Source organism: Aspergillus vadensis, assembly GCF_003184925.1.
Source record: "Aspergillus vadensis CBS 113365 unplaced genomic scaffold BO88scaffold_9, whole genome shotgun sequence".
NCBI classification, from domain to species: domain Eukaryota; kingdom Fungi; phylum Ascomycota; class Eurotiomycetes; order Eurotiales; family Aspergillaceae; genus Aspergillus; species Aspergillus vadensis.
Window position 1 is genome coordinate 589,297 of NW_020292047.1, and position 24,149 is coordinate 613,445.

The following is a 24,149-nucleotide window of genomic DNA, read 5'->3' on the forward strand; positions in this document are numbered from 1 at the left end:
CTATATAATTACAACCCCCTCACCACCCCCAAAATAACCTCCACCACCTCCCCCGGCGCCTCCTGCGGTGCCCAATGCCCCACCCCAGGAATCAACCTCACCTCCCTCAAATCCCCACAACTCGTCCCATTCCGCATATTCTCCAGCGCCCCCGGCTCCTGATACACCCCCCAATCACTCTCCCCGGAGGCAAACGCACACGGAATCCCAATCCTCCTCCCCGCAAACACCTCCCAATCCCAAGTATATTTCCTCCCTGGCGTCGTCCGCACCCGATACCAATTCAACGCGCCCTGGAACCCCGTACGCGCATATTCCCCCACATACACCGACAACTCCTCATCACTCATCCATTCCTTACTCCGGGATACACCCTCCACACCCGCCTGCCGCATCATATCCTCCACCGTCTCGGGCATACTCAACCCCACCGGCATGATATAATACCCCGGCATTCTGGCTAACTGTTCCCCCGTCCACGAGGAAATAGGTCCCATGCTTGAAGGGTCATTCCCCTCCCAACATCCACTCTTCAGATGAAAATACCCCCGTAGGAAATCGTGAAGACCTTGCGCAGGGTTCTCCATCTCGCGGCCGGCGTTTTCGGTCGAGTAGTACCATTTATAGTGTTTTAGACCGAGGTTGCTTAGCTCGGTTTGTATATCTCCTTCTCCTCCTCCTTCGTTTTCCCCCTTACTCTCATTCTTCTCCTGGGGAATAGCAGCCGGAACCCCCGGAAACGGATGACTTAGCAGCACGACACTCCGAAACATATCGGGTCTGGCGACAGCGCAAAACGCTGCTGTCACGGCGCCTGCGTCATGACCTACTACGCATTCCACGGTGGTGTAGCCCAGTGCGTGGACTAGACTCACCACGTCCCGGACTAAGGATAGGCCTGTGAAGGTGGTGAGGTTCGAGTCCGGGTAGTTGGGGGCGTCTTTTTCCCAGCCGGTGGTGCGCCCGAAGCCGCGTCCGTCTGGGGCCACGATGTGGTAGTCCGGACCGGCTTGGATGGAGAGTTGGGGGAGGATGTGGCGCCAGGAGTAGGCGAGTTCGGGGAAGCCGTGGAGGAGGAGGATGAGTTTGCGGGGGCGTGGAGTGGTTGTTGTTGTTGTTGTTGTGGGGGAGTTGGATTCGAGGATGTGGGTGGTTAGGGTGGGAGTGGTTGGGATGAGGCGGGAGGTTATTGAGGGGGGGAGGGGGAGGGGGGATAATGATGGTAGTGATGAGGAGGACATTGTGGTATTTTGGTGGTGATTATGGTGATGATGATGATTATGGTTATGGTGGTGATGTTATTAGATTGATGTGTAATATAGTAGGGTGAGATGGGCAGTATATAAGGTTCAAGGGGAGAGGGGAAAGGGAAGGTTAAGTATTATTCTGACAAAGAGGGGGATCAGATGTTAATTAATGGTTGATAATATGGCTAAAGACCCGAGGTTAAATTACTTTATAATCTACAGATCTGATGATGATTAGTATAGTTGCTAAATGGTTCATGTTCATCAAGATGAAGAAAATCAGTTGGGAAGCAAAAGAAGAAAAGGATCCATCCGGCTTGGCTCCATGACGCAAGAGCCCAACTTTGTTTTCCGACTTTCTGCTTCTTTGGCCAAACTTTACTTTTTCTCCTGTTTGTCCCTCCAACTGCTGCGTCACTCATTTTTGTTCTTCTTCTTCTCTACTTCTTACTTCTTCTTCATCTCCGGCCTGCATCCGAGCTGCATCCTTAATTCCCTCTCCTGCATTCTCCCTCCCCTCCTTGCTCGTCTCCCCTCGCTAATCTCGCCGCCCTCCTTTCCTTTCCCTTTCTCCGCCTCTCGTTCTCCTCCCCGTTGCTTTGCTGCCTTTTCCTTCGTGCCCATCAATAAACAATTTTCGATCTTCGCATACCAACGCCCGTTCGTTGATATTCTCTTTCCATTCATCTCGCATCTACGACGTTTACGATCTACAATAATCTACAATTCATTGCAACTTTCTCTCCCTCCGGCCTCGGGCACCGCCTGAGCCATGTTCCGCAGAAAGAGGAGCTCCTCTCAGCATCAGGTGAGTCTCCTATTCCGCCAGTCTTCATCATCCCCATTGACACGCCCAGCATCCCCTCTCTGCCTCCTCCTCGCAATCCGCCCAATCCGCCGCAAGCCATGCCTTCCTCAAATCTCAACCCTCCTCCAGCAGCCTGTCCTCCGCCGCCGCTGCCGCCGCCCTCCGCAGTCTCACGCCGACCCCGACCTCTGTCGAAAATGTCCAAACAAAGCGCATGATGCAGCGAAGGGCCTCGGTCTCGTCCCAGGCAAGCGGCGTACCCAGTCTGCGTCCAACAAGTCGGAATGGCCTTCGTCGCGCCAACAGTTCGGCTTCCATGTCCACCCGTACATTCCGCGACCAGTCACCGCGACGCCCGGCCTCCAGTTCCGGTCCAGTCGAGGTTGCGCCGCCACTTCCTTCCATCCCTCAAGTATACTCCGCACGAAGTAGTAATGCCCAGCGTTCGGCCAGTGTCGGGCCGTCGCAGCGACCCAGCCCTCGCGGGAAGACACCGGCAGGACGAGGCATGAGCGTTGATCGCGGTTTGGCTACCCAGCCCGCTATGCGCGCGCCAGGGTCGACCCCGTCTCCCGAGCTTCGACGTCCAACAAGTCGGAATTCCGTCAATTTCTCCTATCCGATGCACTCTAGGCCAAATTCCCCGGACGGGTCCATCAATGCATTGGATAGGCGCGATGCGTCCGCGAGCATCTCACTGGCAGGTCAGCTATCGTCGCCCGAATCTCCCAAAGTCAAAAATGCCAGTCCTCGATCAGTCCGGGCGACGAAGAGCATGGGCATGTCTCCGGGCAGCCCTGGTCGTGGTGCACAGTCCTCCGGCACTGCAGTAGCCGCTGCGCAGGCTGCGGTGGTGCCCCGGGTACAAGATGTCACTCACACCCAAGCCCCGGTTTCTGCGGCCCCTCGCATCGCTGCCCCTCGCGAGCAGACAATCCCCGACCAGGCCCCTAGCCAGCCTGCTGTTCCCCCAGAACACAAGCAGCCAGTCCGCCCGCATCTAGTGAAACGACCTTCCACGGTCCCTGAGGATGCCCAGGGCGAGGAACGTGCCGAGTCAAATGTCCCCAAACAGCGGCCTGTTCCACCCCGAGGCGGCAGTGTGACGCCCGATACCCAACCGACGGTCGCATTTCCACCCACACCCGATAGAAGCAAGGATCAATTACTTAGCCCGCCCATAAGTCCCAAGCTGCCCACACAAGCCACTGAGACTGGCCAGGATAGCCAGCCGTCAGACATTCGCCAGTCAGGTAGTCCCGGCAGATCTGCGCACTTTTCCCGTCACTTGCTGGTGGCAGCCTTTGCCGGCGAGCAGCTGCACCAACCTCCCCCTCGGTCCCTGTCACCTGCCAAGTCAGCCATGAAGACTCCGCGTAAGATCTCACTTTCTCCGGAGGGGCGGACTGAATCCGTTCTCCGGCCGGGACCACCGCTGAGCGAGCTATCTGATGGGACCTCGGCAGCTTCCGACGAATGGTCCAAACCAGGAATCCGGAGGAAGCCAATTAAGGTCAGTTTCGATGACGAGGCGGAGGTGGTGGGGGTTGCTGCAAGTCCACCAACATCGCCGGAGGAAACGTCTCCTGAGCCGCTGTCCGAGAAGCCCAAACCCAAGACTCATTGGTTTGGCGGGAAGAAGAAACCAACGCCATTGAATACTGAGTTTGACGAAGTGCTGAAGCCGCGGCGAGCTCTCCCATCTTTCGGCAGTATACGGGCCGGTCGGGATGGTGAGACGCAAGAGAAATCTGTGCCTGAGTTGAGCGACAACGAGTCAACAACGTCGTCTGACTCGCCTGCGGAAGCACTGAAGTGGTCTTTCTCCAATGACCACGCGCTTGGGGGCCTTCTGACCGAAAATCAATCGAAGGAAGCAGAGCCCCGCGTGGCGCCGCTCATGCTTGCAAATGCAGCCGAAAGCGAATCCGAGGCGGAGAAATCGCCACAGGAGAGTCATTTTGCTAGTCAAACGAATCAGCCAGATATTCCTACGGGGACGGTCGATGTTTCTTCTCATGCTGGGCAGGAGCGTACCGCAGAGACGACTTTGGCAGTACCCAATATTATGGTCCAGCCGGCGTCTCCCATGTTTGAGAAGGAGCGTCGGAGTCTCGAGTGGTATGAGGTTCCTGGGGGTTTCCCCCGCTCGTCATTGGAGTTCGACTCCAAATCCCATGGTAAAATGAAGGCGAGGGAGGATTCCACGGACGCTACCAACAATGCCACCATAGGCCCTCCCGATGACGAAAGCGGTGACGAGTCGGGCGACAGTATCTATAGTGATGCTGAGGAAGGGACTGAGGGCAACGGCTTCGGGTCGATCAATGCCATCGTGGATGATGAAACAGCTGCTACTTCTGCTTCCAAGAGCGCAGCCAAGATACCTGCAGAGACTGGTGGCACCACAGAGAGGTCTCACTCACCGTCTACCGACTGGCCAGATGTACCTCAAACATGTCAAATCGCACGCACGGTGACTACGTTCCCGGATAAGGTTATGGAGCCGATCCCAGAATCCCCCGGATCTTCCCACGAGCCTCTTCCGTTTTCGTCACCTTATCCCCCGTTTCCGATCGAGCCGAAGAATAGACGAAGCTCTTCTCAAGCCGACATTTCACGTTCCTCTTCGGTCGCTGTTCGTCCAGCTAGGCATTCCATGCTGGTAGGAAGTAGCGACGCAATGCCTAGTAACAAGGCACCGCGCGCTGTGAATGGGTCAGCTGTAAATGGGCAGTTGGCATCCCAGCCCGAGCCACCTAGTGTGAGGCAGCGGCCTACTCCAGACAGTTCCCGGAGACGGCCGGTTTCATGGAGCCCAGCTCTTGCCGACTCCCAAGACGTGAGCCGTACGCCGCACATTAATGGCAAGACTTCGCCGGCGTCACCACGACCGCTATCCAGCGGTAGTGATTCGTCCAGCAGCTTCAAGCGGGCTACTCGACCTGCGCGCGCAGACTCCAACTACACCATGAGACGGACCATGCGAAGTACTCCGGGCCGCTTGGCCTCTAACAGAGCAACGTCCCCGCCATTGGAAACCCGCCCGGTGTCATCCGAATCTGGATTTGGCACCATGCGCACAACCTTACGGGCAAATGCTCCCAAACGTGAGAAGCCCTCGTTCTTCTCCAACAACAAGGCTCAAAAGTCTAAACTCACAAAGGTGCCGGGCGGTGGGTTCGCCTCCCGGTTCCCTGACTCGGACTCTGACGATGAGGGGTACGAGGCCTGGAGGTCACGGCATCGGTACGAAGATTCCAGTGATGATGAACAGCGGAGCCCGAATGCCATGCGACCCGTTCGGGGCATTCCTCGTCGGCAGGGCACGCACGACGGCGATTCGACTGAACTGGAAGACAGCTCAGATGAGGACCATCGTGCACCCCCGCTAGCCAATCCGCAGTCCCCAGCGAAGCCGAGCACATCTCGGGACCCTGCACTAGCCGCTGTAGCTAAAAATCGCGGGATGACGGAGGAGGAGCTCGACGAATTCCTGCGCCAACCTAATCGCGGTCGGAAGACTGGACTTCTCAAGCGTTTCAGCATGCGAAAGTCGAAGTCCCCTCTGAATAGAGGCCTAGTCAAGCCCGGGCTAGACAGTCCCGTACGCAACGGAGGGCCTGCAGAGCGGCCCCGAGTGGATCAAGAGCAAGCACGAGGGGAATCTCCCTTTCCTGGGGCTGAGTCGAATATTGTGACCACCATCACGGCGACTAATCCGCCCCCACCCCCGTCCAAGCTACTTCGCAGGCCTTCGCAGCGGTCCTCCCGCAGCGACAACTGGCCATTGCGCTCCGATCGGAAGGAGACTCGGACAGGCTCACCTCTTCCTGCGAATGGCCCTGCAGAGCGACTAGCCACTGTTGATGAAACTCCTCGGAACGGCAGTACGGTTATTTCACCTTCTCAGGGATCTGTCAAAGAGAACGTGAATCCTTCGACTGGCATGACTGCGGACAAGAGTGAGGGACGGCCGACCAACGTGGCGGACGTACCGATATCATCTTCAGGACGCAAAAAACGATTTCCCCGACTCCGGAAGGCGTTTGGCCTGCGCGATTGAAGCGAAGCGAACCTTCTCTTCTCATATATATACATACGATCTAATACCTGGTCTTGCTATCTTCATTCTGTCATTTTCTTCTCTTCCATGTCTGTGTTGGAAATATGTGTTGTAATAGCTCGTTGATTTGTTACGATCTGACCTAATTCATAATCATGGCGACTGCCAGCCATCGCAGATGATGTCTGGGGATGGGCAGCGACACGGCGCAATAGGAAGCAGGAAACATCGGGGCAGATGGGTTGATAAGGCCTGACGAGAATACAGACTACTCGGCGCTGAGAGATGGGGCATTGTTTGAACATTTGGGATTTCATTTTGGACTTGATTGATACCCTCGTTTAGGTTGCGAAGAGGTGACAGGCCATGGCCGATAACTTACATAATCAATATTTATATGAGATCTACACTACGTTTTGGCTCATATTCCCTCGCATTGTTATCTTTCTTGTAGATTTGCGGCTTTCTTCTGTTCGAGTTGCAAAGTGGTGACCGCGGAAAGGGAAAGACCAGGGTGAAGAGCAGGTGGGGAGTCAGCATGTGAGAGGTCCCTCTGCAGATTATTGTCCGACGGCTGTAACCTTGTGTGCAGCACGAGTAATCGATGCGGCAGATTATTCGGACGCGTCCTCCACGACGATGGCGGGCACAACACTATTACGGAGCTCCCGGTTCACCCAGGAAGCGACCGGAGATGAGCAGTCACAGAGCAAACAGGCTAGGCAGCAATGGCCTCGAACCGACCGGGTATTAGTTTCCCGCTGGGAGCGCCTAGACCCATATGTTGCAACCAGCCGAGGAAGCTCAGAGCAACGAACTGGAGCTGGGATCAGGCAGGGTCAAGGAAAATCGGCAGGCTGGCGCCCGCCCGAGCCCATCGACTGCACATACGATCAAGCCGAGCGAGAGGCTGGTCAAGCACGGGCGAATGGCTGGGAATTGAGACACTCAGAGCTTGGCCGGAGTGGAGACGAGAAGTGAGACCGGCTGGGGAGCAACGAAGCTCGATTCGCCAATGGCGGGACAACACGATGAGCACGGCGCACAGCTGCAGCAAGCCGTGCTGGGCGAAGAGCAAGCTGGATGGTCGATGGGGGGAAGCTCCAGGCGAGTCAGCTCCACGCATCGGGATCAATCGAGAGGGAGAAGAGGAGGTGGCAAAAAAAGAGATGAGAGAGAGATGAATTGACTCTGTCTTCATCTCATGGTTTCTCAGGGAACCGGCACCAAAGAGATGGGGGTTTGGGTTTCTGAATAATGAACGAAGAGCAGCAATATCGGCAAGGAAAAGCATTGGGCGACGATCGGTTGGAGCTCAGCGGGATCCAGATTGTCCGATCGAGGTTGTTGCCATGGGGACTCGGCTGGGGGCGGCTGGCCAGCCTCGTGGGTGATGAGATTTAATATGGTGTGAATGCGAAATGAACCCAGCTGCATGTGAAGGATGTGGTGCCGAGTGGAGACAGACTAACTGTAGTGCTATAACTTGCTTTACGGGCAGGGCAATGCGTTGGAGTCATTAGAAAATGGAGCTATCGATCAAACTACTGTGATCGGTCTCAACGATGGCGTCAATGCGAGTCTGAAAGGGACCCTACAAATAGCCAGCAATTGGAACACGCGGGCGGGAACCGTGGATGGGATCAAGCGCCGACCGTGGATGGAGAGGAGATTAGGAACCTCGGGATAAACCTCCCCTCATCATTAGATTGTACATCCCGCAGGAGGCTGGAAGGGGCGGAGGGGGGCAGGACAGGATGATTATTCCAGTAGATACCAGATAGTCAGTCAGTCACTGTTCTACTGTAGATACGGAAGAGTGAGTCGTGAGTAAAGTTTGGAGAGCTGAAGCACTTCAGTGGACTGTAAACATGGCCCCAATCCGGCATGGCGCGGTAAACAAACGCGTATCTCCAGCTACTTCAACACCGTCTTTTCCTCCTCGTCATCAAGCTGTTCTCTTCTCTCTCCCTCCTCTTCTCTTTCTATCCTCATCCCCCTCTCTCTCCACCTTCTACTTCTTCCATTCCATTCTTCCCCCCTTTTTCTTTCTTAAGCTTAAGCTTATCTTACATTCCTCTACCCCAGGAATTCTCCGCTTGATTTGAGATCGATCACAAAAGTATCATCTCAATTTCAACCCCACGTACTCTCCCCCGAGAAAGACTTCTTCTTCCCCGTAACAAGTCTTTTCTTGTCTCGTCTTTCGAGTTGTTGCCCAACAGTTCGAAAGGCATTCGAGAAGAGACGCCCGAAGGACAGCCAATCTGGACTTCGACGCCCGCGTCCCCATCCCCTTCAGTGTCTTCCCGTCGTCGTACCGGAGTGACGCTGTTCCTGAAGCTACTCTCGCGGCGCCTGCCAGAGTAGAGGAAGAAGTCAATCTCGATCGCACTTCGCACGTCGAACGGGAAGATACTCGAACCTCTGCTCCTCTCCCAGACCCCCGTGTCTACGGAAAGGAAGAAGTCGACCTTCACGCTTCTTCTGCTTCAGCTTTTGTCGAACAGGATCGTTACGGTCCTAGACCCGGTGCTCCCTCTGCTTTCCGTGAGGAGGACGTGACTACTACCGTCAATACTGTTCGATTCGACGAGCGTGTTGAGACTATCCCCCCCGTTGGTGCTGCTGCTTCCTCTGCTGCTCCTCGGTATCCCCAAGTTGATCTAGCGCGTGAACGGTAAGCCACTACTTTTTTTGTTTTTCCCACTTTTTTTTTTCTTTATTTACATGTGTATTATTTTTGGTTTGTTTTCTTTTTTTCCTTACTGTTTTTGTTTTGTTTTTTCCCGGTGGCTGCCTGGCTGGGGCATAGGATTGGCACGGGGCACCACATCCACTCCAGCCTAAGTGGAGAGCGACAAGAAGCGGTGTCTGGCCGTGGCTTCACTACTAGTCGCGTCCTCCACTTCCTTCTTACGTGGCACCAAAACAAACAAGCCTCTCTTCCCCAACCCTCTTCTCATTTCCTCTTCTACTTCCTCTTGCTTTCCTGTTTTCCTCTTTTCCTTTCCCTTTTTCCTATTTCTTCCCACCCCATCCATTGCATTCCCACCCACTTGTGGTCCCAGCTTAAGCTTCCCCTTCCCACATACCACCCTCCCATAAAAAGTATTAAGTCCTGTTCCACCCAATCATCACACGTTCCCCTCAATCATACCCCAACCCTACTATACATCACATCCCCTTGCCTGCTTGCTTGTTTGCGTGCTTGCTGTTTGTCTACCTATTACCCCATTGGACCTCCACCTTCCCTTCCTACATGACTATTGCATTAGTTCCCCTTCTCTGACGCACCCATAGTTATCGTGAACCGTCGGTCCGTTTCCAAGACCGTCAACCCACCTACGATCAGGCTCTCCAGAACCAGCTTGACATCACTGAGCGCGAGTATCGTCGTCGGGTCAATAACCCTACCTACGACGTTCCTGCCTCTTCGTACGACCGCCGCTCTCAAGCCTCGGTAGAATCCTTCTCTGGTCCTCGCCAGCAGTCTAGGGACGTTTCGTACGACCGCCAGTTCAAGCAGTCCGAGTTTGACGTCTCGTACGACCGTGCTTACCAGTCTAAGCCTGTCGACTCCTACCCCCGCGACCCCTACAGCCGCCGTCAACAGAACGTTGAGCCGGTTCCCGAGTCTCCTAGCAGCTCGAACTCTGTGAAGGTTCTTAAGACCAAGACTGTCATTGATTCCCCTCCTTCTCGCAAGATGGGTTACTACGACGACGACGGTAACTATCACTCCTTCCGTCGTGGTGTGGAGCGCGCTGCCGACCGCATCATGCACCCTCACGGTCACCACGACCGCCAGGACGTAGTCGTCGCTGACGAAGGCGGTCCAGTTCGTTTCCGTGAAGGCGTCCGCGAGGATGTCCGTATCGTTGAGCCCCGTGCCGGTGGCAGCTCCTCGACCGCCGAGACCGTGCCGATCCCCTGCCACTTCATCCGCATCGGCGACATCCTGATCCTTCAGGGCCGTCCCTGCCAGGTGATCCGCATCTCGGTCTCCCCCCAGACCGGCCAGCACCGCTACCTGGGTGTCGACCTGTTCACCCGTGAACTCCAGGAGGAGTCCAGCTTCGTCTCCAACCCCTCTCCTTCCGTCGTGGTCCAGACCATGCTCGGCCCTGTCTACAAGACCTACCGCATCCTGGACCTCCGTGATGACGGCCGCCTGGTCGCCATGACCGAGACCGGTGATGTCAAGCAGGGTCTGCCCGTGGTGCCCCAGGGTCACCTGTTCCGCCGCATCCGCGAGGCCTTCGAGGATGGCCGTGGCAGCGTCCGCGCCCTGGTCATCAACGATGGTGGTCGCGAGCTGGTCGTCGACTACAAGGTGGTCCACGCTTCCCGCCTGTAAGCCCACAACATCCACCTTCCCCATTCGGTTTAGCTCCCGTGTTGTACCCGCTGGTTTGTTCCGCCGGGTATGATCCACGGGATACCTTCCCGAATAAGGTTGCCGGGCAACTGGGTGAGAAACTCTTCTCGACGATCCTTATGACATGACCTGACCTCGAGCTTTTTGTATCTGATGGATTATGCAATGATGGAATGGCCTCTTGAAAATGATGTATTGGCATGGCCTTGTTGTACTTAGGATAATGGATGTAGCTTATGCTGTTTGTATACATGATTTCAGTAAGCTTAATGTAGTTGACACATTCCGCTGCAGCTTAACTTCTGTCTCAAACATTCCAGAGCAGAAAGTAACTTCCACTCAAAGACTGTGATTCCCTTTATCCTCTTTGTCTTCAATCCCATGATGCCAAATTACACCCCGGTCACTCCATGTACCCTCCTACAGCTTATGTATTGTACGTCCTCTCTCACTATTGCGTTTGAGTTGCAAATCAGAGCGCGATATATTTATTACTACTTTCGGTACACCGTAGATATGTTGGTAAACTGATAACCGCAATCCTTAGCTCAGTCGGGTTATATACATAGATAGATATATCTATCCCTCCGTTGGATATTATCAGTCAGTATACAACCTACCACACCTTGACGTTACTCTTGGTCCACAGGATGACAGGTACCAAGTCGTACTTATTTTGTATGTTCTTACTGCCGGGGCGTAGGTCAATCGTTTATCTCGCAATGTCGTGATTGATTATGAATGGTGCAAGACTAAATGACTGACACACTCTGGATTAGCACAGTAGGTTGGAAAAATGCAGCCGTCTTGTTATGTGAGTAACTTCCTGTGGTCATTCTCTGCTTGACTGGGACTCAGCACAGCCTTAACAATGTGGAAGTCGTGTGGTGGTTGTTACTAGGTTCGCGCCCTGGGAGACTACGATTGGCTTGTAAGTCTTATGAACATGAATGTGCATGTTATGTTATTGGAAAACTTTTATACGAGCAGGTTCAAGGGGATGACTAGTATTATGCTAGTATATTTTGTGTAGGGGCAGTTGTTTGTACTAGGTAGGGTGTAAAGTAAGTAGTAGTAGTAGTAGGTCTCGGACATGTGTGGATATATATTCCGATCATACGACGTCATCGTATGTCGACAATATAAACATCCACTATTGCAGTTGGTAATATATCATGAATAAACCACTTTAATATGTCCAAGAGAACAAACCCTACTGGCCGCAACCTGTCCCTGAAGAATCTTAATCTAAATTAGCTCGCTGCTCCTTCCATGGCGTCTGCAACCACCCGTGCGGAGCTTAAACCTGTCTGGGTAAATATCTCGTCATACTACTATACCCCGCGTTCAATGAACAGCATATTTATTGTCCACAAGTTACCTCTAAGTCTTATCAATTCGTTATCCAATTCAAAATGCATATCTCTATCATCACGCTGCTACCATTACTCGTAGCCAGCCATGTCAACGGCCTGGCCCATGATTCCGGAGTATACGGGCCCTCGCTGGAGCTAGTCCACCAATACTATGACCAGTTTCCCACCGGCATCGCTGTATCCTCCACGGGGCGCATGTTCTCCTGCTACCCTCTGGGCCTGGACGCCAACAACACCCGCTACCAGGTAGCTGAACTTACGGACTCGACGACCGAAGTGCCGTATCCTTCTGCGGAGTTTAACTATCCTCCTGGTGGAGCGGTTAATTACTCTACTTCTCCGGCGGTTAGTATCCCCCCTACCAGTAATACTATATGTCTGTCTAACATGGATATATCATAGACAACGGTCAACTACGCAGATCATCTCATCAGCGTCCAAAGCGTCGTCGTCGATGCCAAAGACCGTCTCTGGATCCTTGACACCGGCCGCGCTACCACGGCAAACAACACCCTCCTGCTATCTTCATATGGTGGTCCAAAGCTAGTCGGAATCGACCTGGCCACGAATAAAGTGTTCAAGACGATTCTCTTCCCTAGAGACGCCGTTTACGCAGACTCGGTATGCCCCCTTAATTCCTTCCAATCAAACCATCACTACATATCTAAACAAAGAATGAATAATAGTACCCCAACGACGTCCGCTTCGACCTCCGCCCCACCCTCCCCAACACCTCCGGCCATGGCATCGCCTACCTAACCGACTCCAGCCCAGAGGGCCGCAACGGCCTGATCGTAGTCGATCTCGGCACCGGCAAAGCCTGGCGACAGCTGGACGGGCTAGCTATAACGAAAGCAGAGCCGGATTTCCGCGCCTTTATCTGGGGCGACGTTGTCGATGTCTCCACCGGTACTGACGGAATTGCGCTCTCCGCTGATGGCGAAACGCTGTACTTTGGTGTTGTCAGTGGACGGGACATTTACTCTGTACCTACTGCTGTGTTGCGGGATGATTCCTCTGAGGGCCGGGCCAAGGCTGTGAAGAGCGTGACCAAGATAGTTCAGAAGGGAGTCAGTGATGGTTATGAGACCGACTCAGAGGGACGGATTTTTGTGGGAAGTTTCGAGTCGAATGCGATTAATGTGGTGTATCCTGGGAATGACAGCGTGGAGACATTTGTGAGGGATCCGAGGATGGGGTGGACGGATACGATGAGTGTGGTTAGTCTTGGAGGGAATGGGACGGAGGAGAGGGGATACTTGTATTTCACGGAGAATCAGCTGTGGAGGCAGGAGAGGGAGAGGCCGTTTGCGCTGTTTCGGGTGGAGTTGCCGGGTGGTGCTGGGAAGGTGGTTCTGTAGTAGGTAGTTTGGTAGGTAAATATTATGCTATGAATGCTCGGTTTCTGGAGAGATAAGTCCGGAGTAGCTGTGAAGAATGAGACATCTCTTGATAATGGCCTGTAAACTGGATGCTCGGTTTCTAGGGATAAGTCCGGAGGCGTATGTAATGGGGGATAACATGATAATGGTGTGTGAAGGTATTCAGCCATGGAGATAGGGATGGTATCTGCGGCCTCCAAAACCCTAAGTCCGGATATCCGCGGAGACAGTTATCACCGAGTGCAGCTACTATACTCATCTCTGATATATTATGCTATACAACCAACACTCATATACCATCGACTATATAAGGCCTGAAAGAGCCACTTCCTACTATACCTCATCACTCACAGTTCCACCATCATACTACACACTCACCACTCAACTACAAATCCACCCCTTATACTCCGAAGTATACACCACAACAACAATGTCCTCACCCACCACCACCACCACCACTCCCCCATCTCCAACAAAGAATGGATCCCCCCTCTCCCACCACCGCCACCTCTCCCCCACCTCCTCCATCCGAATCTCCCCCCTCCAACTCGGCGGCATGTCCCTCGGCACAACCTGGAGCGACCGTCTCGGCGCAGTCCCCAAATCCTCCGCCTTCACTCTCCTCGACAGATTCTACGCCCTAGGCGGCAACTTCATCGACACCGCAAACGCCTACCAAGCAGGCCAATCGGAGGAATGGATCGGCGAATGGATGGCGACACGGTCTCCCACCCGTCGCTCGGAGATGGTCATCGCAACGAAATACACACTCTCCCCTATCCCCCCTTCCACCGATCATACTCAGTCCCAAATCCAACAAAGTAACTTCGGCGGCAACGGCACCAAATCCATGCGCGTCTCGATCGACGACTCCCTCCGAAGACTCCAAACCACCTACATAGACGTGTTCTACGTGCACGCGTGGGATTACTCCACCAACGTGGAGGAGTTGATGCAATCGCTCAACCATCTAGTGGTCCAGGGGAAGGTCCTGTACCTGGGGATTAGTGATGCGCCGGCGTGGGTGGTTAGTAAGGCGAATATGTATGCGAGAGTGCATGGGCTTCGTGGGTTTAGTGTTTATCAGGGTAGGTATGGCGCTACGTGTCGGGATTTGGAAAGGGAGGTTATACCGTTGTGTAGGGATGAGGGGATGGGGGTTTGTGTTTGGGGGGTTTTGGGGAATGGTATGTCTGCCCCCTTAGTATCTCCCTTCTTCTTTTGGTTGCAACTTGGTGGTGGAGGTGAATGTGGTGTGCTTGATTGGGTTTGCTAATTGTATATGATTTGAATACTAGGGTATATTCGCCCCCCGAACAACGACTCTGCTCCGAAGAGAGTTCGAAACGTCTCCCACCTACTCACCGGCTACGAAGAGCAGGTTTCGGTTGTGTTAGATACCGTTGCGAAGCGTCATGGGGAGGGGGTTTCTGTCACGAGTGTGGCTATTGCCTACGTGTTGCAGAAAACACCCTACCTTTTCCCCATCATTGGGGGACGGACGGTCGAGCAGCTCGAGGAGAATGTGCAGGCGTTGAGTCTGGAACTTACCCCGGAAGACGTCAGGGATATTGATGCTGCGTATCCCTTTGACTTGGGCTTCCCGCATAGTTTTCTTTGTCCTGGGGGGTATCGTGATGGTGGGGGTTGTCCGGGACCTCAGGATGTGGCGTTTTCGAGGACGATGGGGGAGTTTGATTATGTTGAGGGGAGGAGGGCGATTAGGGCGGTTAGGGGGTGAATATACTATTCCATTGGGATATTGGGGGGAATGGGGGAATGGAAATTGGGTGTGTTGAGTGTATGTAGTTGATAGAGAATGGACTCGTTTAGTAGGTGTGGCTATGGTCATGTCCATAAGCTGTTTGTTGTATCTTATGTTATAATTTCTCAGGATTAGCAGAATGGTATTATACTATCCACAGCAATGAACATTAACCGTATGTGAAATGAAGCCATATGCAGAACCATAACAGGTGATCTAGTTGATCAGCTAAGCAGACTGTAACCAGCCAGCACATGGCATAACGCACGCCTGAACTCCAACCAACATCAAACATATCCAATTCACGCCTCAACCAAGCAAATCGACTAGATGAGCAGGGTACTTCCATAAGAATCGTAACGCCGACTGTCCTCAAGATGCTCCAGAAGCCATAATATACATGTCCACACTTTCAGAAGAGACGAACCGGGTATCGTGCGTAGCAAAAACTCCGAGCCAGCAGTTGCCAAAGAAGAAACGGATCTGCTGTAGCTCCGTCACCGTTCCCCAAACTTGCCATACTCCTGCTGCCACTTCAAGAGATGACGAGTCAACACATCCATCATCTCCACGCTGCTGAGATCCTTGAAGTCCTTCTCTGCAGCGGGTTGCGTCATTGAACCGCTTTCCAGGCCGGCGCTCTCGATAGCACTGGAGAGGAGTTGATTCTCGCTCAAAAGTCGGGTGATCCCGTTCGGCCGGTCATCATTACCCGGCGGGGTGGTGCTCTCCCCTGCGACAGCCATTTCCACCTGCATGCGTGAAATGAACTCCAAGATTGCCGTCACCCGCCGCTTCATCTCGTTCATGGTAGTTCGTTGGTTCACGTAGCGGGGCCGGCTGGGCTTGCCCGATTCACTGCTGTTGATGTGTGTCCCGTTGACACCCACCCGCGGCGAGTCCCCTCCTAGATCATGCGACTGTCCACGCCGCGGCGACCGTGTTGTTGAGTCGGTGCCGTTGGTGTCACGATCGCGAGTATATTGATTCCGTCCGATGCGACCGCCACGGCGTGCAGGCGGGCGGCCGGATTTGCGAGTGGACGGACGCGAAGGTGCAGCTTCTTGGGCAGGGGCAGGCGTTTCCTCCGGACTGGGCTGCTTCGGTTCGGGTTCGTTCGCATTAGGCTTGGTTGGGGATCCTGCTTCATGGTCGGACTCGGCGTCTTTGACAGTTAGCCTAATGATATGATATTGACGATAGCAGCATCACTCACCATCGCCCTTCTGTCGCTCCGAACGGCTTTTCCTACGAGGTGGAGCCTCTGGCTGCTCGGCTTCGGGTTCTTCAGGTTCTTTGGTTTCCTTATCACGCTGGCTGCGTGAAGCAGCTCTCTGCCGCCGGACGCCATTGGTGGCAGGTTTCTTTGACTCATCCTCCGAGACAGGCTGTGAAGCAGGGTTACTTTTCGAAACGGCACCCGGCGAGGGAGAGCTCGTGCGCTGTCGCTTAGTCGCTTGTTTTTGCCTATTGTCGTGTTAGCGTGATCACCAAAGCGACCAACGAGCAATGTTCCAACGTACGCTTCACTGTCACTGCGACTTCTCTTGGGCCTCCGGGCCGCAATATCATCACCAGCTGGTTTATTATCCTCCTTGCTCTCTTCGATGGCCCGCCGCAGCTGCTCTTCTTCGTCATAAGCGGCATCACGGCTATTCATCGTTGACCGTCTCTTAGGATTGGTAGGATCATTGTGTCGGGGTTTGGGTTCCTTGGCGCGTCTGGATGTTTCCCGCGACGATTCTCGCGACGAGGGAGCAGTAGAAGGGGGAGGAGCGACAGGAAGGTACTGAGACGAATATGATCTGCGAGATCGTAAGCGAATATGCCACATGCTGAGAAATAGCAGATAACAGAGACGACAACACCAGCGACCAGATTGAAAATTTAATTCTGGCAGCAAGAACAGAGACGCAGACAAAATCGAGGAGAGAGAAAGGTATCAGCTTACCCATTTGTTTCGCTGATGATTTTATGGAGGTCCTTGCGACACTCTTCACAAAAGTACTCATCGGGGCTCATAGCCTCGTCCATGATCCCCACACAGCCACCATGCTGCCAGACTTTGCACGAATCACATTGGATGAACATGCTCCCGATCTCGTCTGGCAACAAGTCCGATGCGTCTGCGGTAAGATTGAATGCCTCATCTTTGATACCGGCACGCAACCCATTGCGCCGACTTAGGTCACGTCGAGAAGGAGGCAGACCCGGGTACTCCTGTTGTCCACAGAGACACCGGGTAATCTCTTCCTCTTCGTCCTCTTCTTCCCCGTCATCGTCGTCACCATCCTCAAGTCTCATATGGTGATCATTGTCCTCCTCCCCCCGAGCACGCTGTCGCTGGCGTGTTTCTCGAAAGTCACTTTTCGAGCCTGTGTCGGCATCGTCGATCGACTGGGACCGATTGGTGGAGGAACGCTGAGGGGAGGAGATTTTGTGATTCGACCGGGTGCTTCTTTCGCGAGCCATGGAATTGGAGGAGCTGGAGGAGTTTGTATGCTGAAGAATAGCTGGAGAGGGCTGGTTGCGTGCACGAGAGGAACGACGAGGCGTCATAATGGAGGGAGGTTATTAGCGGGGGAGAAGGCAGAGCGACCGAACTCTGACAATAAAACGGTCGTAAGGTATGGAGGGGAGGGAGAAAAAAATAGGATATGGGATCAGAAAGAGAGTGGACAACGTCAAGGAGAAGAAACCTGCCCGTGAGCGAGCTGTCGCACACGGGTGGAGAGCTGAGGGAGTTGACCACGCCTCAGACAAGTGGTTAAGGATGACAAGAGATGCAGCAGAGGGAAAAAAGCCGGCAAGTCAAGGACAGAGGAATGCCAATTGGAACCAAAGGGGAAAAGACATCCAAGAACTGCGCCTGCGAGCTTGAACGAAGACCGAGGACTACATAGTCTGTGAAATTGCAGGAAAAGGGTTGGTGGGGAGGAGAAAAAGGAAGAGGAGGAGCGAGAAAGAGGGAAACGGACCCAGAATGAGAGCGTGAGTGACGGCCGGCCGCCGGAACGGGTTTTGAGCTGCGCGCCTTTGCGGTCAACGCGCATTGGCCGTTTCCCCGCTCTATTTCTCTGTCTTTCTCCCCTCTCTGTCTCTGCGCGCGCGCTGTTCTTATCGACTTTCACTCCTCTCGCAAGACTTATTGATCGATACTTATAGGGTGACCCGTTTCTCACTAATGTGTACTCTAGTGAAGCCGTCCTCTCTCTTCTCATCCGCCAATAATGTCGATCGGTGATAAAGCCGAGCGGAATGCGATGATGACATTCATGCCATTACTGTCCTCCAAACCCCGCTCACCTCTCAGCGTTGCTTGTTGCCAGTAACCCGGGATCGTCCTCTTCTGTTTCGATATCTCTCTCTCTTTTCCATTCTATTTGAATCGTTGCCCCATCTCGACTGACGTTGGCCCAAGCGACTACTGGTACCCATCGCCACGGACATTCCTGGGACAAGATCGGAAATTTGAGGCCTTGCTGACTAACCCACACTTTGGCAGACTCGTGAGTCCACCATGCGCCTACATCCTTCATATTCGTGTCGGTATGAAAAAAGATTCTGGTTGATCCAGCTCAGCGATAGCGATTTCTTTGTTCCACCCCACTACTTCCGCGATCATACAGAGCCTACCAGACTACGCCGGGTGTTCGGGTGTACGGGTCAAGATACAGCTCACAATGAGCTGTTACAGGGTCAGTTCACACAGTTTTCACCGTATGGCATGAAAACCCGGTCATATTATGGTCTCTTCGAACAAGAGCTGGCTGAGGATATAATGAGTGCCACGGGCGAAAGCACGTGTAGTCACCGACAAGCGGATATTAAGAGAGGCATGGGATAGACTAGAGGACCGAGGGACGCAAGGCATGTCGGAGCCTCCGTATGCTCAACATTTGCAGTGTACCTGGACAAGCCCACCAGATTATACATAGCTTAGTTGAGAGAACTCAGGTCCTTGCAGGGAAGGAATAAAGGATGCGACACTGCAGGACAGGCTAGACACATTTGGGAGGAAAACTATTCCGCATCGTATGAGGAGAGCTGGACATGCGCGGTATTCCCCCGAAAGAGATTGCCCGCGCACCGCGTCGTGTATGACCACGATCGGAGGAGGAGAGACAGTGACTCGACTCCGGAGTAGATAGTTGAGGCTTTGGGGTGCACTCTGTCCTAAACAGGACTAGCGGCACCACATGGCAGCCTTAGGCAGCCGTAGGTATCCGCTCGGCCCAGAAAGGAAAGCGGATTAGTTATGGGGAGTGACTTATTCATCTAATTATTATCCACGAGCCATTCGATTCCCACCCCTCCGCCATCTTCGTCCCCTGTTGCCTTCCCCTCTTCTGATTGCTAGTTTACTTGTTTAATTCCCCGGGATCGGCTATCGCTGCCCGTCTATCTTTACACCCGTTTCTGCCCTTTTCCCCTGTCCCTCTTTTGCGTGGTCCGGGGTTGAACTGGTTTCGATTGTCGGTCCTTCCTTGCCGACACCTCGGGTTGAGTCGTCAAAAAGTCTGCGTGGGCGATATCGGTGCATGGTCTCCTACGTAAGTCCCTTGCTCTGTCCCGGGATCCTACGAGTTCAAACCTGGCTGTTGAGACTGGCGGGGACCTTGGATGCCCTCGTGGCTGGTCTCCCTCCAAACTCTGTGTGGTTCCGGGTGCCAGCGTTGGGAACATGACAACTGACTTGTGGGTGCCAATCCAGTGCGGTCAAGGGTCATCTCCGTATTGCTCCTCCACACCCCTCCTCTTCCCTCCGTATCCACGCCGACCAGACGGAACTGGCTATAGAGTATCGTGTTGGGGATAGGTTGGCCATCGAGGAATCATAACAAAATTAATTGGAGGGAAGGGTTGTCTCTAAATTAAAGCAAAGGGAACCATCCGGGGAACTTGCCGGGTTGGGCTACAAGGAGGCAAACCGCCATTCGGCTGTGGTTGTGGAGGTCGAGAGAGAGAGCCGAGAAACTGCCATCATGACTGCTACGCTGAGTATGTCTTTTACCAAGGATGTCTGTTCCTCCGGGGAAGTAGCGTCTGGCCTTGTTGGTGCGTACAATTGACGGGTTGTCCCCCGATGATGGATCCGCGAATTCCTGGGCGGTTCTAGAAATCAGGGTTCTGCTGGCTGCTCAGTTGCTGATACTGCTCACCTGCAGATGGGATGTTTAATTCGGCCCCAGATACACCGTCCCCTGTCTACCCAGATAGGCTCATCCGCCCTCTGCCCAAGCGTACCCTCCGCTCTCGCCTATCCTCTGAAGCGGCCGACTCGATCCTCTTCCCACCGGCCCCTCCTGCCACCCAGCTGTTCTACGGAACCTCTGTGGACAGCGCAGATATAGTAAATGACACCAAAGTGTATGTGCAGCAGAGCGACGGTCGCGACCAAAGCCCTGAGCGTGACCATTTGCCGTATGAGAATGGGGTGGAGCTGGAGAGCGGTGATGAGGATGGGCCCGTAGTTGTGCGTCGAAGTGCTGGTTTCCGCGGGTCGTCATTGTCCCCCTCTGCCGCCTCCAGTGCCCCTCCTCAGACGCTGCCCAGCAACAGTGAAGGGCCTCTAGTGAAGTCCTCCTCGGCGGGTCCCGATGGGTACGATGCGTTTGAGAACACCAACAACAAGAAGAAGCGCAAAATTCCTACACCCGGCAACCTCAGCAGTCACCACTCCACCCTCTCTCCAGAGTTCTCCAGCATGGGCCTCGCGACGTCTTTTCAGTCCCCTTCCACTGCTGGCGAAGGCAGCCATGTGAGTACCTTCTATGGCACGGGCAGCCCCGCGTCTCCGATCTCCAGCGGCATGTCCGGTGCGGGACGAGGTCGCCTTGGCCGCCAGCCGCAGCGTGGTAGCACGGGGAGGAACTCCTTATCGCTTCATTCTCCCATCAGTTGGCCTCGGACCCCTACGCGGCGCGATGGCCTGTTGTCGTCCCCGGGACCAGCAGGTATGTTTCTGTTGTGTGTCTGACCGAGTGTTCGGGCTTCGCTTACGCACGTTTAGGTGACTCCGCCCCGAAGCCAGACCAGGGCATAATCTCCGCCGCTATCGCAAATGCCGCCGCTTCAGCATTCTCCTCACCTCCTCCTGGACCCGGTCATGTCAGCATGCTCGAACGACAAACGCCTACGCCGACCAAGACTCAGTTCACCTTCACATGCGAGTCGGACTCGTCGAAAGGAATGGCCCTGCAAGCACAGAACCCGTACCCCGCGCAGCATCGGTCACCCAGTGCTCTCACTGCGGCTGTCCAGAGCCAGCGGGGCTATTCACAAGGCACCCAGACGATCCCAAATGTCGCTTCGCAAGTCAACTCATCAGGGGCATCTCAACAGTCACAGCACTCGCAACCGCCGCAACTACCAAATGCTGGGACTGAGCCTGCAGCCACGGGGAGGAAGAAAAAGCGGTCTCCGGGTAGCCTCTATGCTCTGGCCGCGCGTCAACGCAAGATCCAGCAGCAGTATGCCAACCTTCACCACCCGCCCAGCATCGAGGACATCTGGATCTGCGAGTTCTGCGAGTATGAGAGCATCTTTGGGCACCCGCCTGAGGCTCTCATTCGCCAGTATGAGATCAAAGATCGCAAGGAACGGAAACGATTGGCGGAGAAGAAGCGGTTGCTCGAAAAGGCCAAGATGAAGGGCCGTAAGGGCAAGAAAGCGACTAAGAATGCCAGCAAGCACGCAGCGGCTCAGCACGCAGCCTATGACCAAGGATACGACCGAGCGTCTGTGGATCATTCTTCAACCGGAGGAGGACCAGGTGTGCATGATGACGAGTATTTAGGCAACGAGTACGAGGACGAGGGCATCCCAACCCCACCTCCAGTGCCTCCAGGTTCCGTCAAAAATGCACCACCGCCAGGACATCCGCCCAAGCCAGCCGCAGCAGCAGGGTCGGGCGCTAAGAGTGCAGCGGACGGCGGGACAAGACCGCCCTGACAATGGAGCAACGGCTATCGAGCTAGCGAGCGGTGATAGGCCGTTGCACACTCTTCCTTTCGGTTTTCTCTTTGTCTGTTTTCGATTTAATGCATGCTTACTTTCTTCCACAACTATTAATTTTCTCTTCTATTTCTTTTCTATTGCATGATTGTGTTAGCCTTCTGCTTTTCTTTTTGCCCATTACTTGCATGAATGAATCCCCGCTCCGGTCGATGAATGTCACGTCAGCGTCATACATGATTATTTCAGGTTCAGGTTGGAATTGTTGAGCAGCATCAATGTATGTTGGAGGCTGTGATTGGAGGAGAGACGAATGGACGGACAGATGAGAATTAGGGGGGTCTTGAGGTCTCGGTATTATGCATGCAGAGGGAACATGGATGGATGGATGGGATGGAACGAGTTGGTGATACTATTTTAGTCCGTAGCGCTAATGTAGATCAGATCCCACGATGCGAGACGGGATGAGAGAGTAAGAAAGAAAGGAATCCATGTTTTGCTCTGTTGAAGATTGATCGTTCCACTAGCCGCCAAGCGTAACCCCAAACCTCCCACCCGACCAACCCCGTTCCAAGCTTCTAAACTCCACGAAGGGCACGGCGCTTCGCCCACCAACCATACACACCACTTCCCCCATGATCAACGTATTTGCCGTCCCTCTGCAGCTTTGAAACTATGATTGCATGAACTGGCGCGCTCCCTACACAGCTGTCAATCAGTTCCTCAATATCTAAAAGTATACAGTTACCGCCGACAGACATGGCAGTTTCAGCCCAGCGACGCGAACCAAGCTTCCGAGTGTGTAATTGGATGGCTTAAGTTCTGCTGAAGATATTGATGAGGATGAGGATGATAAAAATAGATGTGCTGGGTGTCTTGGTATTGGGTTGATGGTTATATAAAGAGAGTGCAGAAGGGATGGGTTGGTTTAGATTGTTCAGCAGCAGAAAGCATTCTTTATTCTTTATTCATCTCTCTCTATAAGTTCTTTCTTTGAGAATCTCCTTTGTTTAGACAGTGTCTATTGTTTCGACGTGAACGATCACTACTACTACTATCTACTATTGCCAAATTTCTTCTCTCTTTGATTGACCACTTTCCTACTCCTACATACTAAACACTACTACTCGTTACATATAACTGTGATTGATCGTGACATTATCTTGCGCTGGCGCAATAATCTCTCACCTCGATACATACACACACATACACACTCAACACACATACATATCTCTCCCTCCCTACCAAACAACCACCACCAGTACCACACCACACCCCAAAACAAAACCAACAAAATGTACCTCCTCGCCTTCCGCCTCATCCGACGCATCTTTTCCAAATCCAAAAAATCCAACAATCAAGACCCCACCGGCATCAATCTCGACTACCCACCCCCACCTCAATCCAACATCCCCCGACGCCCCCGTCTAAAGCACTACACAGAGCTCTTCCTACACATCCTACAAGCCGTCTTCGGCCTGACCACCATAATCCTCTACGGAATCGACATCCACCACGCGCACGAAAAGTCCGAGTCGGCAGATGCACGCTGGGTGTACGCCATCGTGACGGGGATGATGGGGTGCGGGACGGCGCTATTCTACCTGGTTATGATGCACTGGGTGTTGAAGACGCGGACGCCGTTGGCAATGCGCGAGAGGTGGAATCTGCCGCTATTTGTGTGGGAGGCGGTGTTGTGCGTGTTTTGGTTGACGCTGTTTGGCATCTTTGGGAAGTTGTATATTGGGGATTATGAGGATAGTAGTAAGGTGACGCGGATGAGGCGTGCGGTTTGGGTGGATTTGGTGGATTTGGTGCTGTGGGTGGGGACGGCGTTGTGGAAGGGGATGAGGTGGTGGAGAGGGCAGAGGGGGGTGTTTGGGGTTGATGGGGTGGAGGAGAAGGAGGGGGTTTAGGTGGGTTTGGGTTGGAATTGGTTTGTTGGGGAGGGGGGGCTGGTGGTGGTATTGGGGGTGGGATGAGGGAGGGAAAGGGAGGAAGAGGAACAGATGGGTTATGAGATTGGTGGGAGGATTGTTGGATTATTATTGTATTTTGTATTAAGCACTGAGTGCATGCGTCGGCGCATGAGCAATGTCTTGAGATCTAAAAAGATAGCTGTGAATCGCATATTGCATCTTTCTTTCTGATCGAGCTGTCATGTCAG

The 24,149-nt window shown here is 53.6% G+C and overlaps 11 protein-coding genes across 11 annotated transcripts; 8 read left to right on the forward strand and 3 right to left on the reverse strand.

Annotated features, from left to right (window-relative positions):
* Nucleotides 1-8: 8 nt before the first annotated feature.
* On the reverse strand, nt 9-1,241 carry BO88DRAFT_443318 (alpha/beta fold hydrolase; the record flags this gene model as incomplete). Its single annotated transcript, XM_025710008.1, has 1 exon — nt 9-1,241. The coding sequence occupies one exon, from the start codon at nt 1,239-1,241 to the stop codon at nt 9-11; it is 1,233 nt and encodes a 410-aa protein (XP_025563756.1).
* A 282-nt stretch (nt 1,242-1,523) lies between these two features.
* BO88DRAFT_271703 (uncharacterized protein) lies at nt 1,524-2,143 on the forward strand. The gene has a single exon (XM_025702360.1). The coding sequence runs from the start codon at nt 1,573-1,575 to the stop codon at nt 2,014-2,016; it is 444 nt and encodes a 147-aa protein (XP_025563757.1). The 5' UTR covers nt 1,524-1,572; the 3' UTR covers nt 2,017-2,143.
* Nucleotides 1,654-6,531, forward strand: BO88DRAFT_404304 (uncharacterized protein). The gene is made up of 27 exons (XM_025706575.1): nt 1,654-2,055; nt 2,105-2,190; nt 2,224-2,254; nt 2,279-2,295; nt 2,320-2,397; nt 2,422-2,467; nt 2,498-2,509; nt 2,546-2,579; nt 2,613-2,622; nt 2,650-2,706; nt 2,728-2,759; nt 2,790-2,861; nt 2,886-2,947; nt 2,987-3,019; nt 3,041-3,076; nt 3,101-3,239; nt 3,261-3,349; nt 3,374-3,469; nt 3,500-3,534; nt 3,556-3,601; nt 3,632-3,808; nt 3,833-4,063; nt 4,085-4,088; nt 4,113-4,146; nt 4,168-4,317; nt 4,339-6,049; nt 6,124-6,531. Exons 1-27 carry the CDS (start codon nt 2,020-2,022, stop codon nt 6,163-6,165), a joined length of 3,396 nt encoding a protein of 1,131 aa, XP_025563758.1. The 5' UTR covers nt 1,654-2,019; the 3' UTR covers nt 6,166-6,531.
* Nucleotides 6,532-6,563: 32 nt separating this feature from the next.
* BO88DRAFT_271645 (uncharacterized protein) lies at nt 6,564-7,704 on the reverse strand. Its single transcript, XM_025702359.1, has one exon. It carries the CDS (start codon nt 7,413-7,415, stop codon nt 6,951-6,953), a length of 465 nt encoding a protein of 154 aa, XP_025563759.1. The 5' UTR covers nt 7,416-7,704; the 3' UTR covers nt 6,564-6,950.
* hexA (putative Woronin body protein HexA) lies at nt 7,593-10,946 on the forward strand. Its single transcript, XM_025709501.1, has 3 exons — nt 7,593-8,016; nt 8,347-8,801; nt 9,425-10,946. The coding sequence occupies exons 1-3, from the start codon at nt 7,993-7,995 to the stop codon at nt 10,479-10,481; spliced, it is 1,536 nt and encodes a 511-aa protein (XP_025563760.1). The 5' UTR covers nt 7,593-7,992; the 3' UTR covers nt 10,482-10,946.
* Nucleotides 10,947-11,917: 971 nt separating this feature from the next.
* BO88DRAFT_387046 (MRJP-domain-containing protein) lies at nt 11,918-13,280 on the forward strand (the record flags this gene model as incomplete). Its single annotated transcript, XM_025704807.1, has 3 exons — nt 11,918-12,199; nt 12,281-12,499; nt 12,565-13,280. 3 exons carry the CDS (start codon nt 11,918-11,920, stop codon nt 13,237-13,239), a joined length of 1,176 nt encoding a protein of 391 aa, XP_025563761.1. The 3' UTR covers nt 13,240-13,280.
* A 319-nt stretch (nt 13,281-13,599) lies between these two features.
* Nucleotides 13,600-15,001, forward strand: BO88DRAFT_387049 (Aldo/keto reductase; the record flags this gene model as incomplete). The annotated part of the gene is made up of 2 exons (XM_025704808.1): nt 13,600-14,447; nt 14,559-15,001. Exons 1-2 carry the CDS (start codon nt 13,691-13,693, stop codon nt 14,999-15,001), a joined length of 1,200 nt encoding a protein of 399 aa, XP_025563762.1. The 5' UTR covers nt 13,600-13,690.
* Nucleotides 15,002-15,132: 131 nt separating this feature from the next.
* On the reverse strand, nt 15,133-18,004 carry BO88DRAFT_404307 (putative transcriptional regulator (Cti6)). The gene is made up of 4 exons (XM_025706576.1): nt 16,977-18,004; nt 16,549-16,830; nt 16,242-16,492; nt 15,133-16,190 (listed from the first exon to the last, which is right to left on the reverse strand). The coding sequence occupies exons 1-4, from the start codon at nt 17,582-17,584 to the stop codon at nt 15,523-15,525; spliced, it is 1,809 nt and encodes a 602-aa protein (XP_025563763.1). The 5' UTR covers nt 17,585-18,004; the 3' UTR covers nt 15,133-15,522.
* Nucleotides 18,005-18,125: 121 nt separating this feature from the next.
* On the forward strand, nt 18,126-19,286 carry BO88DRAFT_404308 (uncharacterized protein). Its single transcript, XM_025706577.1, has one exon. The coding sequence runs from the start codon at nt 18,546-18,548 to the stop codon at nt 18,870-18,872; it is 327 nt and encodes a 108-aa protein (XP_025563764.1). The 5' UTR covers nt 18,126-18,545; the 3' UTR covers nt 18,873-19,286.
* Nucleotides 19,287-20,010: 724 nt separating this feature from the next.
* BO88DRAFT_424921 (uncharacterized protein) lies at nt 20,011-21,979 on the forward strand (the record flags this gene model as incomplete). Its single annotated transcript, XM_025708783.1, has 3 exons — nt 20,011-20,026; nt 20,194-20,982; nt 21,039-21,979. The coding sequence occupies 3 exons, from the start codon at nt 20,011-20,013 to the stop codon at nt 21,977-21,979; spliced, it is 1,746 nt and encodes a 581-aa protein (XP_025563765.1).
* Nucleotides 21,980-22,932: 953 nt separating this feature from the next.
* BO88DRAFT_434851 (uncharacterized protein) lies at nt 22,933-23,898 on the forward strand (the record flags this gene model as incomplete). The annotated part of the gene is made up of 1 exon (XM_025709502.1): nt 22,933-23,898. The coding sequence occupies exon 1, from the start codon at nt 23,278-23,280 to the stop codon at nt 23,896-23,898; it is 621 nt and encodes a 206-aa protein (XP_025563766.1). The 5' UTR covers nt 22,933-23,277.
* Between the last annotated feature and the right edge of the window lie 251 nt (nt 23,899-24,149).

Bases quoted from the DNA above. Each gene is read 5' to 3' on its own strand.
- BO88DRAFT_404304 (XM_025706575.1), top strand. From the start codon at position 2,020: ATGTTCCGCAGAAAGAGGAGCTCCTCTCAGCATCAG. The intron at 2,191-2,223 runs GTCCTCCGCCGC...CGCCCTCCGCAG, and splicing joins CAACCCTCCTCCAGCAGCCT to TCTCACGCCGACCCCGACCT. The intron at 3,809-3,832 runs GTGCCTGAGTTG...AGCGACAACGAG, and splicing joins GTGAGACGCAAGAGAAATCT to TCAACAACGTCGTCTGACTC.
- BO88DRAFT_271645 (XM_025702359.1), bottom strand. From the start codon at position 7,415: ATGCTTTTCCTTGCCGATATTGCTGCTCTTCGTTCATTATTCAGAAAC.
- BO88DRAFT_404308 (XM_025706577.1), top strand. From the start codon at position 18,546: ATGCGCCTACATCCTTCATATTCGTGTCGGTATGAAAAAAGATTCTGG.
- BO88DRAFT_271703 (XM_025702360.1), top strand. From the start codon at position 1,573: ATGACGCAAGAGCCCAACTTTGTTTTCCGACTTTCTGCTTCTTTGGCC.
- BO88DRAFT_404307 (XM_025706576.1), bottom strand. From the start codon at position 17,584: ATGACGCCTCGTCGTTCCTCTCGTGCACGCAACCAGCCCTCTCCAGCT. The intron at 16,493-16,548 runs GTACGTTGGAAC...ACACGACAATAG, and splicing joins AGTCGCAGTGACAGTGAAGC to GCAAAAACAAGCGACTAAGC. The intron at 16,191-16,241 runs GTGAGTGATGCT...TAACTGTCAAAG, and splicing joins GGAGCGACAGAAGGGCGATG to ACGCCGAGTCCGACCATGAA.
- hexA (XM_025709501.1), top strand. From the start codon at position 7,993: ATGGCCCCAATCCGGCATGGCGCG. The intron at 8,017-8,346 runs GTAAACAAACGC...GTTGCCCAACAG, and splicing joins CCCCAATCCGGCATGGCGCG to TTCGAAAGGCATTCGAGAAG. The intron at 8,802-9,424 runs GTAAGCCACTAC...ACGCACCCATAG, and splicing joins GTTGATCTAGCGCGTGAACG to TTATCGTGAACCGTCGGTCC.